This window comes from Oreochromis aureus, linkage group 13 (assembly GCF_013358895.1).
Source record: "Oreochromis aureus strain Israel breed Guangdong linkage group 13, ZZ_aureus, whole genome shotgun sequence".
Taxonomy (NCBI): Eukaryota; Metazoa; Chordata; class Actinopteri; order Cichliformes; family Cichlidae; genus Oreochromis; species Oreochromis aureus.
In genome coordinates, this window is record NC_052954.1 from 9,465,114 (window position 1) to 9,478,733 (window position 13,620).

A 13,620-nucleotide genomic window follows, 5' to 3' on the forward strand; every position below is an offset into this window, starting at 1 on the left:
ATGGCCTGCTTGCCTGACTGGCCTGTAAGTTATCTTTCTGTACTGCAGAAACAAAAGAGCAGGCCATCACAATATCTGGAAACTCCCTGGTTTCGTGTTCTTCTTCCTCCTTCAGTTGAAACGTGAATAATAGACTGACCCATCTGTGAGTCTGAAGCCCACCTATGCATGAAGAACACACACCATAAAATTAGTGATTGCAGCTCTGTTTCTAGGTGTCTTCTCCCTGCCTGTCTTTGCTGGCTGATGTCTCAGTCATGGGACAATCCAGTCTGTCCCACTCTTTCTGTTTGTTACAAAGCCCCAGCTCTAAACTGGACAAGGACATTCTTGTTTTTTAAGAGCAGAAGAAAGTGCTAGTTTGTGTGAAATTTGAATAATTAAGTGAACTGTTAGCATTTTTCACATTCAACATACTTGGAAGGAAGCTCGTGGGATGGTGAATGCAGGGCTTGAACTCGATCTCTGAAATGTTCACATGGAAGGAATTAATGTGGGCTCCGAATTCACCTGAGCTGGATGTTCAGGAGAAGGTTTGGACCAAGGTTTGTGGTCGAAACAGAGTGTAAATGCTGAGGCTGTGATTTCTGTGCAACACACTACAGGATGTTTCAGTGTTTTTATGTTAAATCATAAAAATACGCAAAGATCAACACATACAAGTAAAAGTGTGCAGAGCTCCTCCTTTCTCTCTGATCATGGAGTTGTCTTCAGACCTCAGTCCTAGAGAGAATTTGTGGAGGGAGCTGAAGCTTTGAGTTTCGAAGCAGCAGCCAAGAAACCAAAATGATTCTTAGTTTCTCTGAAGAAGAGTGGCCCAAAATCCCTCCTGAGATGTGGCCGAACCTGGTGACCAACTACATGAAATGTCTTACTGCTTGGCGCTGTTGGTGCTTGCCAACAAAGATTTCGCCACCAAGTCATGTTCTGCTTTGGGGATCAAATACTTAGTTCACTCAGTGACATGCAGACCAATTTATAACATTCATGTCATCTTTTTTCTTGGAAGTTTGGTTGATATTCTGTTTCCTCCATCAAAATGAAACTAGTCTAAAAGATTGCTCACTTCTTTGGAAGTGAGCAATCTTGCAAATTCAATCAGGGGATCAAATAATTATTTCCCTCGTTGTGTTTTTTCACATTGTGAATAGTGCTTTTTTAGTAAAAGTACCCCCACATAAGTTTATGTATGTATTGTATGTTTATATAGCATCTAAGATCACATGATCATACAAATATCTCAGTGGGTTAGAACAAAACGACGGACAGATGATGCAGCTGTGCCACACATCAGTTCTTTCGTCGCTATCTTGGCTGAGATTATTAGACAAAATTTTAATAATTTTTAGTTTCATTTCCTGGTTAACTAGTTTAAAAGGAATTTCTTCATGCAAAGCTGGTTGAATGTCCCTGTTTAAGATCATGTGGCTACACCTCCTGGGGGCAAATGAGGTCGAATTATGTCAGAGAGAAGCCACATTTCATAAGAAAACCATGAGTAATAAAAGAAGGAAGAAATATCAGATAACTACGTGCGGGTGTGTGGTTTATCTGCATGATAACCTACTCATGTGGACTTTTCCCACGATAAAAGAAGCCACACCTAACAAATGGATTAGACACATTTTCTCTTTTTAACTAATTTGTGAGGTGTTCAAAGACAAATCAAAAAACATTCGTTAATAACCAGTCTCACAGCAGAGAGGCAAAATTTAGAAACAAAAACGGGAACTTTTATTAGTGTCGTATTATTTCACCATCCACCTACCAAAGGTCTGGGTCATTTCTGAACACTCTGTAGCTCGTCTGCAAGCTGCGTTCACAGACAAGCACCACTCTGCTTCCCTCATCTTCTTCAGTGTTGCTCAGAAGCCCGAAATGCACATCAGAAATGCAGTCCAACATGTAGATGTGCAGAAACGTTTGCATGACAGAAGCAGTAACATGTTTTATTCTAATAATATTGTCTCTGATAAAGACAAACGTTCATGCAGATTTCCAATAAATCATAACCCAACAACAACAACAACAACAAAAAACAAGAAAAAAAAACAGCACACATTCCTCTGATCATGATACTTGCTTTCGAATCAGGTCTGTGACGATAATCTGTTCACTACAAAAGGTGTAACACTGAAAATGCAGCAGGATTATCTTTGGTAAAGATGAGAAAATAGAGATATAAAACACAAAAGGAAAAACATGAGAAAATGAGTCACATGTGCAAAAAAACTCTAAGTAAGAGGAAATGACATCACTGAGGTTTTCTAATGAAAGAGGCAAATTTACCCCGGTACAAAAAAATAAAGGTGCATTTAAACGCCTTTTTTTTTTTTAACCAATATACAGTTCCCTCTAAGGCACCCTTCCCTTTGATGGAAATGTCCCTACAGATTTAAAAACAATACTAAGATTTTGTTTTCTCTTCGTATTAACTTCAGTCTCTTACACATCCTTCATTCTCGAGTCTTCTTGAAAACACAGAGTAAAAGAAAGAAAGAAAGAAATGTTTTGATGATTCACCTTAATTATTGGGACACAAAACCTCACATATTTCAACAAAAGGGTGTTTTTGTTTCTTTTCCTTTTTTTAAGGGAATCAAATGAGCCCCTAGAAACACACGAATGTGCAACTGTCAACTATTTCAGTCTAATAAAAGACAACAACTGAACAATCTGAAAATCATTTCTAACAAGCAGTAACACAAAACAGATTTGACACAAGTCGTCTTGGACGGGAACACCTCTAAAATCTTGTCTACTCACAAAGATTTAGTTCGAATGAAAAGGTCAAATATCTAAAGACCCCACAAAGCAAAAACAAGTCCAAGTTATTATGAAATTAACCACTGAGAGTATTGGGACTTCCTTAACGCCGCTGACTTTTCTTTGGTAATGACGATGTGGTAATGCTTACCACAGTGTGTTTTTCAACACACGGGGAAACAAGCATTTTATCAGCTTTGCTATGTTTTCCAAGTTTCCTTTAATGGAGTCGTTAAACATTTTTAAGAAGCAGTAAGACACTCTGTACAAGCTACTCTACGCTCACTTCACCAGCTCAATAACAAAAACCCACTTTACACTTTACAATAACAGTCTATCAGAAAGAAAACACAGACAGTTCTTTACAGCAAACAGAGCTGTGGGTTAGGGCTTGTATGCTACATGCTTTCACACAAACATGCTCTCTTCAGATCACATAAAACAAATTGATTACAGAATAACTGATGAGGATTTTTCCCTTTTCTCTTTTTGCCACTGAGAGGTCCCTGCAGCAGACTCGCTCCCGGGTTTACAGCTGAAGCACAGTCTCCCTGCTCACTTATGCCACCCAGCCGCCCTGATGTAGTGTCCACATGGTCAAGTCAGGAGGAATGTTCAGTTTCAAGGCCATCCTTGGCGACTTGAATGTTTAGCTCAATCAGACAAATAGTGTTAGCGTAACACACCAGAGCCTTCATCCTTCAGTCTCTAGAGCTTCTTGATCATTTCTAATATAAGTCAGCTATAAAAAGTGATTAAAAACAATAAACAAAAAAACAAGAAGTGTCTGATGATTAAATAGCACTCAAACTTCCATAAGCTCACTAAAATGTCAAATGCCTGTTTAATGCTATTTTCTTGTGGACTTAACATGACTTTATTGAGCAACAGTGCAAAAGCTTAAAGAACAAGTACAGGTCACTGTAACAGAGCAAGCTAACTGGCAGGCTTTTTTTTTTTAAGGGAGAGTGGTTGGAAATGTAAGGCACTACAGTCTCAGTTGGAGCGTCTCTGCGTCTTTCACCACTTCGACCAATCTGCTTGGGGATGCCCGTCATCGTTCAGAAACTCCGAGAACATTTACTGACCAGTTCATTGCCATCCTCGCATTCAAAATATGCATAATCAGGAGCGCACGGATCTTTCCTGCAGTTCAGAGAAGTCCCTAAAGAGAAAGTCTCCCTCGGGCCAACGTGTGCAAAAGTACGAAGGAGCGGCTCGGCAGCTTGCTCGCATGTGCAGCATCTCGGGTGCAGAGAGGCAGCACGTGCGACCAATGAGGATGGGGGGATGGAAGAAGCTTCTAGCACAAAAGAAAAAGTGGGGGGGCATATTTATGCGTGTGCTTACAGGCGAGTGAAAGGACCCACGTGGAGAGGTCCTCTCAGTTTGGGAGAGGAACAGGAGTTGGTGGTGAACAGGGAGGAGGAAGATGGGGAGGACGAGTAAGGTGAAGAGGACGCAGACGAGGAGTCGCCGCTGTTTAGGGTGAAGACACTGGAAATGGCCACGTCCACAATGCCTTGACATAACTCTGGATATAATTTCCTGCAGTAGGAAAGGATAAATAATAACAATGATAAAAATAATAACAAACATTTCAAATTTTAAACAGATGTGAAATTTGTAATATTTTCAGATGGAAAAACATTGCTAAAGGACACTGTAACATGGAAGGTACTGACTGTGCACAGGCTGGTGCGCCGTTGATTTCAATGAGCCACACTTTGAAGTTCTTGTCCACCATGAAATCAAATCCAAAAAGCTGGAAGCTCTGGTAGGACAGGTGCTTGGTGCTGATTGCGGACTCGATGCATGTCAGACAGCTCCTGTGAAACCAGACACCCAAAATCATCACTGATCATCCTTTTATAACAAAGTCCCTTTGAGAGCAGCCAGCATTTGCCAAACATCAGTCGCGTTTTCACAACAGTAATGATTGTATACTGATGTTATTAACACTAAATACAAGGTTTAATCACACACAAACAGTCTTTAAGAGTTGTGATTGGGCGCTATATAAATTGTAAGGTAAAGGCCTTACAATAATACAAAGAAAACCCCACCAATCAGATGACCCCCTATGAGCAAGCACGTGGTGACAGTGGGAAGGAAAAACTCCCTTTTAACAGGAAGAAACCTCCAGCAGAACCAGGCTCAGGGAGGGGCGGCCATCTGCTGCGACCGGTTGGGGGTGAGTGAATGAAGAAAAAACAAAGACATGCTTTGGAAGAGATTCACAAATTAATAATCACTAATAATTATATGCAAAGTGGTGTAAAACCACTGATATATCTGTTAAAAAACAGTTATGAAAAGAGGTTCTGCTAAAAACCACAATCTTCCTTTTCCTGTACAAAACCACAGAATATGTTTAAAGCTGTGTTTGTTCACACAGGACGCAAGAAGGGTAACTAGATAAACGAGAGCGCAAACATGAACCCCATGATAATGTTGGGAGGATCAGGTCCAGGAATTATTCAAAGTTCCTATTTCGCACGTTGTAGCACAACAGGAGAAAGTCCACATCAGACATGTTCTCAGCTAGAAATACTCTGTGCAGTTTGGACAAGAGAGCTCTCAGACTGGAGCACTAAAGAGGTAGGACACATGATACCCACCCTCTCTATGCATTCTCTGGACAATTACTCTCACATGGACTCAATCATCATGCAGACTTCGTATTAGTGAGCTGATAGAGTGTGCTTTAACTTAGATTGTAGCTTGGTCAGGTGATGTCTCGGAAGTTTCATCTGTTAAAGAGGTAAAAACCAGCAGGACTCAGGAAGAAAACGGGAATAATAATCACCTGGCAAAAATATCACTACAGAAAGCTTCTTTGTTTATTTTTCATCAGATTAATAAAGACTTGTCTCTAGCTAAAATCAGCAGCCTTAAATAATTTCCCCTAGGGATCAATAAAGTATTCTGATTTAACTCTATCTTATGCAGCTATGTGACATTATGTCTGATTTCTAATTTAAAAAAAAAAATATATATTTTGCCTTTTAGCGTGGCATAAAAAAAGCTAAGCTTGGCTCTTTATCTAAGAACTAATAATAAAAACAATAGCAAAATAGGTGCCTACTTTATGATCTGCTTTATCTGAGGTAATATGGTGGTCTCCAGCGTGACGTTGTGAGTGTTCAGCAGGTACAGCCTGAACTCGTCGAAGAACATCTCGTTCCCCTCCTCGTATCGGCCGTAGTTCTGGGAGTGCTCTTTCTGGATGCAGTGGTTAGTCAGGTGGCTGGTCATGTCCTGCAGGTCTGAGCTGTTGTAGGGCTCCGAGGAGGTTCGCAGCACGCCCTCGCGGTATAAGTAGATGTTATACTGATGGTCCACTAGCACCCAGCTCCTAGCAATAGCATAAACATAAAGCTAAGCTGTTAAATTGGGACACAGCAGTGCTTTCTCTGTGGGTTTAAGTTTGGCAAAAAAAAAAAAAAGAAAAAGAAAAAGAAAAAAAAAACCTGCCTGATGTCAAATTTCCGATGTCCCGGCTCAAGAAGCAGAGGCTTCTCCAAGTACTTCTGAATAACATGAACCTGTCCCTGATTGTCAATATAGTCCAGCAACTCATTAGCATCGTGGGATATCAAAATACCAGCACCTGTAGTAATACAAAACAAGAAGAAATAAACACACACACACACACACACACACACACACACACACACACACATTTACAGACATATTTATATATATATATATATATGAAGCTTCCAAATAGTGTCTTGTTTTTAACCAATTAAATACTAAATATAGATATCACCTTTAGCTCCAGCAGAGGACTTGGCTATCCACACTGTACCCTCTGTGCTTTCTTTCTTAGCGTTATAGGAGGCCAAGAAAACTTCCCGCTCATCTGTCTTCGGATTGCTCTTCAGATGGCTGATGCCATTCATAGCAGGAGCAACAGGTGTGTTGAGGTTAGTGGGATAGATGATGTAGGACTCTGGAAACCAGTTACTGGAGTCAGACAGCTCTGGGCTGGTCTTTATTAGCCTAGTGTTTAAGAAAGGAGTCAGAAGGAAAGTGGTCATGTAATAAACTGCAGTGTCAGTAACATAAATGATGGCAGGAATGAGAGATTTGCACACACTTGACCAAGGATGCCTTTCTGCAAAGCTTGTCTGCCCCCCTGTAGTAATTCACCAGCTGCACCAGTCCGGGTTCATGGCCTGTAAGGTCACAGTGAGGATGCTTTACCGTCTGTTCATAAATCCGCATGCACAGTGCACAGAAACTCTCAATAAGAGAGACAATCTTTCCACAGGATGCAGCCCTGCACAGTCACAGCTGCTTTCTCATCCTGAAAGGGTGGACACCAAAAATAGCCCGAAAACAATTCTTAAGAAACAAGAAAGAAAGTCTGACTTACCTAAACGCCCAAAGGGTAATCTGTTCCGCTCACCCAGCATCAAGTTGAATCTGGGATTGTCTCTTTTCAGCCTCTTCCATTGCCCGGTTGAGAGGAGGATTTTGGAAACTTCAGCATAAACAGTACTGTTGTCGTCACGGGAAACAAAGGTGTACATAGGGGCGTTCATGATGCCGCTGCGATAGGGGGTCAGGGGTTTAATAAAAACGGTTTAGTGTGTGAGTAACTTAGCTGTCTGGCTAGTTGTGCGGCTGTCGGGCTGGCACTGCAGCAGACAGAACGGTTGGGGTTATCTCCTCTGTCCGTGCCATGATGATGAGTCAGTCATATCCCCTCCACACTTCCCAGTTAACTCAAACTGGTGCTCGGAAAATTAATTTCAGCACTCTGTGGCTAACATGTATTATATATAAAACACCATGCCACGTAAAGCAATTTCACATAAGTCGGCACAGGGTTATTTCAGAAGCACCAGACAAGGGTGTGACTGACACCGGCTACTGGGGCTGGTCCCGTCTGGATAAATTTACATCCCGTCTCCGGATTAGCTAACGTTATAGCTAACGGGCTGCGACAATTGCTAACAGTTATCTACGAGACACTTCCGGTATTTGTCCTCAAATGCAAAGGCAAAAGTCACAAGGAGCGGAAACATTAACTAAGTGGATAGTTTGCTGCACAACATCACAAACACGGGCTATTCTCCCACCGCCGGCGTGCGCTTTATTCTCTGAAAATCAGCAGCAAACCCTGTCATCCACCGTCGACAGCATAAACACCACCGCGCAACCGTTGTGGTTAGTGTAGTTTACGCACAGACTGATGTCCAGGATAATATATGTTTAAATGTTTATTTTATATTTTTAAAGCAATTTAACACAAAATGAATTAGATATGTATTAAAAAATCTACTTTATTTTAACTCGATTTTGATTTAATTCAAAATCTGGATGAAGTTCAACGACAAGAGTACTACATTTCCCAGAATGAAACCCTCTAAAGCGGCAATGCCATATGCGTATTGTAGCCACGAGATGGCGTCGTAGACCTCACTAAAATTAGCAGACCCGTGTACTGTTGGCAACATAGTCCGCAGAAAAAAGTCTTTAAACTGAAGAAAAATCGCTCCACGTTTTATATTAAAGTTCCTCTTACTTTTAAAATAACTAACATCAATCACGAAACTTTTCGTGAAATTTGATAACGAGGTATATTAGCTTTTGTAGCCTGGACTGGGCGGAACTGGAGGATAAATGAAGCACTCCCTACTTGTGACAACTTATGGGTCTCGTTCCAATATGTAAAAAACTTAGTTGTTTCATTTCGTTTACTTTAATGTCCCAGTCTCGTCATCATTATTCAATGTTTTATGTATTCAAAAACTAAAATCGTTGCTTCTTTGCGCTAGCTCCCTGTATTAGGTGAAAATTTATGCCACCGCCACAGTTGTAGATTTTTTTGAGAGCGAATTGGAACGAGACAGGAAGTCCTATTATCGGGAGGGAGAACAAACTAGAGGCGGGAATTACCGCTACTGTAAATATCGAATTAAAGTGCATTATAAAAGTTGTTACGAGTGTATTCATATATTTTTATCATTTTTTGACAAGATATCAGTAATAGTAAGTGACGTCCATTATGAATACTGTTGTTTGTTGTGGCGCATTTTCAGATAACCGTTCAGACAAGTTGAGTGCATCGAGACTGATAACCTGTTTTTATTGCAGCTCTCCGTGGTTCAGCTACATATACAGAGATTTAGATGACTTTTAGCCTTGTCGCTGACTATTCATCGTTGGCGGTCATGCTCAGGGAGGCAGTTGTATGTTGCTTTATGTGGGGATGAAGGACTTTTACTTAAGTCTGAAAAACAACATGTATTTAGAGTTTATCTCAGCTGGGACATGTGGAGTATCAAAGACATGGGCTTTTAACAGGAAGGAAGGATTTTAATGAAGGTTGTTCAGTTTCGATGCTAATGAGTGTGGCCTACCATTTTTAAAGCTGGATTCAAATCACGTGTTTATTTGTTTTTTATTCCTTTCATTTATATCAAAATCACTGTAACTCGATGTTACTGCATACATGGTTATTTAAGTGTGTAACGTAATTAAGTGGCAACTTTTTTTCTGTATGGGTTTTGGGGAGATTTGTGCCTTGGCATTTACTGGTGTCATGTATTTTTAATAACTCTTGTCCCTTCTTCTTCACCAGGCTGGAGCAGGCCAGGCATGAGTGGCGCACACCTGGACGAATGGCAGAAGAGGTCCTTTGACATTTCATCTGGCAGCTGTACACCTGAACAGACGGCCGATGCCTACCGGGCCCACATCCTCTCCATTCAGTATGCATGGGCAAGCTCCCAGCTCTCTCAGGCCGGCATGGCCAGCCTGCTCAGGACCTACTCGGAGCGCTATGCTGCAGTGCTGGACTCGGATGACCCGCGCACCGGGCTCAACAACTATGCAGAAAGCGCGCTCCATCTGGCCCGCAGTCAGAGGAACTACAGCGACAAATGGGAGTCATCCCTCACTGCAGAGAGCGTGCTGGAGTTGCCCAGCGTTCAGAAAACAATTCAGGCAAAGACAGGAGGTGAGAGCTTTGTGGTGGCACCAGCTGATGTTAACATAACTGTGGGGCAAGAGGGTAAAGGTAGCTCTCTCACTCCTCCCTTTAAAACTGTGCAACCACCGCAGCTTAAATCAGAGGTTAAAATCGCAGCCAGTATCCCTGCTAAGGTTTCTGTGGAAAGGCCCAGCAGTCACGAAGGGATTTCAGTCAATCCACCCTCATTCCCCCGACCTCCAGCTCAGCCACAGTCTGTGTTTAGTCGTCCTTCTCCAGCTCTCCCACATGTAAACCCTGGCCCCGCAGGGGTCACGCAGCACTATCAGTCCTCCTTCTTTCCCACCTCCAACACATCGAAGCGGAAAAATTTTTACAACACAGACGGCGGTGATGTTGGCAGGGAGCCAAATGGCTGTCAAGTGTCATCAGACCCGCGGGCTGTTACCACCTTCAAAACAGCTCGTGAGCAGTTCGTCGTTGACCAGCAGCGAAAGCACTCCCATCACCCTCAGAGAGGTCAGGCCCCTGGGATGGCAGCAACTGTGAAGAAATCTCTGGGCGCCAACAGGCCTCGAGGTGCATTTTCAAAATTTGTGTCTCCCATTCCACGACAGGAAGAGGAGGGAAATGTGGCGAGCCGTAATTCCAATCAGGATCCTCAAATCCTGGACGAGCGTCTGAAAAACTTTGAGCCAAAGATAATCGAGCTGATCATGAGTGAGATCATGGACCATGGGCCTCCGGTGGGCTGGGACGACATAGCAGGTCTGGAGTTCGCCAAGACTACCATAAAGGAGATTGTGGTTTGGCCCATGCTGCGACCTGACATCTTTACTGGACTCCGTGGCCCGCCCAAAGGCATCCTGCTGTTTGGACCGCCGGGAACTGGAAAAACTCTGATAGGTAAATGTATTGCCTGTCAATCAGGTGCCACTTTCTTTAGCATCAGCGCCTCATCACTCACATCCAAGTGGGTGGGTGAAGGAGAGAAAATGGTGCGAGCTCTGTTTGCCATTGCCCGCTGCCACCAGCCTGCTGTCATTTTCATCGATGAAATCGACTCCCTGCTGTCCCAGCGGACGGACGGTGAGCACGACTCCTCGCGCAGGATAAAAACAGAGTTTCTGGTCCAGCTAGATGGAGCAGCCACTGCAGCAGAGGATCGCATCCTGGTGGTGGGTGCCACCAACCGGCCCCAGGAGATCGACGAGGCAGCGCGACGACGCCTGGCGAAGCGGTTATACATCCCCCTGCCCGAAGCCACTGCCCGACGGCAGATAGTGACAAACCTCATGGCTCAGGAGAAAAACCAGCTGGGAGAAAGCGAGGTGGAGAGGGTGGTGACAGCCACGGAGGGCTTCTCCGGAGCCGATATGACTCAGCTGTGTCGAGAGGCAGCACTGGGGCCCATACGCAGTATCCAGCTCAGTGACATCGCCACCATCACCGCGGCTCAGGTCCGACCCATCATCTACAGTGACTTCCACGAGGCCCTGAAGACTGTACGTCCCAGTGTATCATCAAAGGACTTGGAGCTGTATGAAGAGTGGAATAAAACCTTTGGATGTGGGCGTTAAACTTTTCTTCGTCTCCGTTCAGGTTCTGGGTGTTGAAAGAAATGGAAAATGTAAAGACGTTAAATGCTTTCTTTGTTCTGCACAAACTCGACAAAGTGGGAGGACCCAGTACTAAAAACGAAGAATGACAGTCTCATGAAAAAGCTGAAGACAAGTCTCTTTAATGCAGTCTTTCTGTTTTTTTTCCCATATATTGCCAAATACCCCTATGATGGGAAGTTGGCCTTATCTGTGTGATGAAGAGCTGAATTCAGTTTTTTTTTGTTTGCCTATGAAAAACAGGGCTTCCATAAATGACAAGGAAAACAGAATTAGAGAAGAGAAACGGACATTTTTATTGGCTACCAGTTAAATAGTTATTTTAAGCCTCTGTATCAGCTTAGTCCAGTCATATTGGATTGCACAGGTGAACAGGTGCCTCTTTTATGAGTGCAAGTCTAATGTGTTAGTCTCTGTGCTAGTGGTCCGTTGTTTTGAGGTTTTTCAACACTACTTGTAGAGGTCAGGGTGTCGTAACATGAAGAAAAAATGAAGAAAACCTTACCTTGTTCCCACTTTGTACTGAGAGAATTTGCCATCTGCGTTCAGCTTTTTGGTCATTTTCAGGTGTTTGTGCCGGTCAGGCTGATTTTGTTCCAATACCAGTTCTGTTGCTTTGTGATTCGGTGTTAGGTAGTGTGTATTATACATAAACCATTTTCCAGTTGAAGCCCTGATTTCCATTTAAATTCCATCTAGTATTTCACATCAAGGATAAACATTCACAGTCGAATTATGACTTAATCCTTGTCATCTGTTTGGTCTTTTTCAGTTAACTGCATGGTCGAAATTGTTTTTGTCCTTAATAAATGTATATATCACACACACACATCTCCACAAGTTTTTGTCTCAGAGTGTGACAGTAAGCAATAAGTTTATCTCTAGACTGTGGTGACATATCCGATCCCATGTGATCCACAGAGGGCAGTGTGATCACGTTTGTTTGAGCACCACAACCACGGTTTGCCTGAAGTCTCACTGTCCTGAAATGTTCCTGAGGCTGGATGTGTTAATCATATCCGCGGAAGTTGGGCAACACGGAGAGTATCCTGGGTCTTGTGTTTAAAAAGAGAAAAAAAAGAAAAACTTTGCCTGTCTTCCTGTTAGTGATTAAGACAGCAGTGTTACTGCAATACATCCCTTTTGCAGGGCCTCTATGTTAGTTCTGATCCATGGAGTTTGTGCCTGGTCAAAGTGTTTGCAGCTGTTTTCTCAGTGAAGACGTCCCTCACACAAGTGGTGTGAGGATTTTTAACATTATGTTTTTCAAGTTAAATGCCTCACTGGTCACACATGCACTACCACTGAAGGGGGCCATTATAGATTGTGCACACATGAAACAAAATCTCATGTAAATTTCATCAAGAAATCTTTGAGAATCTGGAAGACCATGAAAACGGGGCTTTCATTTATTTTTCATCTTTTTTTGTCAGGTCCCTGATAAATATTTCACACTTGTGTTGTTGGCCACTGTATAGAAACTTTGTTGAATTAGCCAGCAGTGAAAGTAGTCACACACGCACCCCACCCCCCCAACGGGTGGGCTTCTCCGATCGCGGGGACTCCTCACAGCTGGAACAGGACAGATGCACAGAATTCCTCTGGTGCTGACGGGATCTATAGAGCCCGTTGAGTATGGACTGAAAACTGTGCCATATGGTCTAAGCTTGTAGCTCAATTTGACTGTGGCTGTGAAGCAAGTGGTCACATCTGGGGCAGCGTGGTCACAAACAAACACATCACACAGTACATTTACAGGGAAGAAAATAAGGTCATTTTACTGAATCATTTTGAAAGAGTATTTTTATCCTTAATACGGATTCAAACTGAGGTAGAAATAAGTATAAGCGCTTGGTGTTGCTTTGTTCCCTGTGTTCACGTATATACAGTTGTGGAAGAACTACACAAGCTGTGCTCAAGTAAAAGTTTAAATGTAATAAGTAATAGGAATAAAATTCCAGTATTTGAAATCTTATGTTATTTGTAATATAGAAGTCTTACAGGTAAAATTGTTACTATATTTATTCAGTTCTTTCCAATGTATCCATATTGTGCAGTTTCCATCTGCATTGTTTGTTGCAGGGTCCACTAATTCCATACTGGCTTCAAATTGGCTAATAGGAAAGAGTACATCCTGCTGTTGTATGTCACAAATATTTTATTTAAAGAAAAACATTCTGTGCCACCAACCATGAAATTAGACTGTGTTTGCTGCTTATTAATGAAAAAGGGGGTTTCTTTGCTCTGTTTTACCACAGCGCAGTCTACACAGTGGAAAAATTGTGA

At 42.5% G+C, this 13,620-nt stretch overlaps 2 protein-coding genes across 4 annotated transcripts; one reads left to right on the forward strand and one right to left on the reverse strand.

Annotated features, from left to right (window-relative positions):
- Nucleotides 1-1,711: 1,711 nt before the first annotated feature.
- On the reverse strand, nt 1,712-7,928 carry ttl (tubulin tyrosine ligase). The gene is made up of 7 exons (XM_031737923.2): nt 7,151-7,928; nt 6,872-6,950; nt 6,542-6,774; nt 6,244-6,379; nt 5,855-6,124; nt 4,452-4,595; nt 1,712-4,314 (listed from the first exon to the last, which is right to left on the reverse strand). The coding sequence occupies exons 1-7, from the start codon at nt 7,317-7,319 to the stop codon at nt 4,113-4,115; spliced, it is 1,233 nt and encodes a 410-aa protein (XP_031593783.1). The 5' UTR covers nt 7,320-7,928; the 3' UTR covers nt 1,712-4,112.
- A 698-nt stretch (nt 7,929-8,626) lies between these two features.
- fignl1 (fidgetin-like 1) lies at nt 8,627-12,159 on the forward strand. 3 transcript variants are annotated; one of them, XM_039621347.1, is made up of 2 exons: nt 8,627-8,686; nt 9,365-12,159. In XM_039621347.1, exon 2 carries the CDS (start codon nt 9,382-9,384, stop codon nt 11,293-11,295), a length of 1,914 nt encoding a protein of 637 aa, XP_039477281.1. In that variant the 5' UTR covers nt 8,627-8,686; nt 9,365-9,381; the 3' UTR covers nt 11,296-12,159. The 3 variants fall into 3 exon arrangements, with proteins under 3 accessions (XP_039477281.1, XP_031593810.1, XP_031593811.1); XM_031737950.2 differs by having other exon boundaries at nt 8,632-8,772; XM_031737951.2 differs by lacking the exon at nt 8,627-8,686 and adding an exon at nt 8,881-9,108.
- Nucleotides 12,160-13,620: the final 1,461 nt, after the last annotated feature.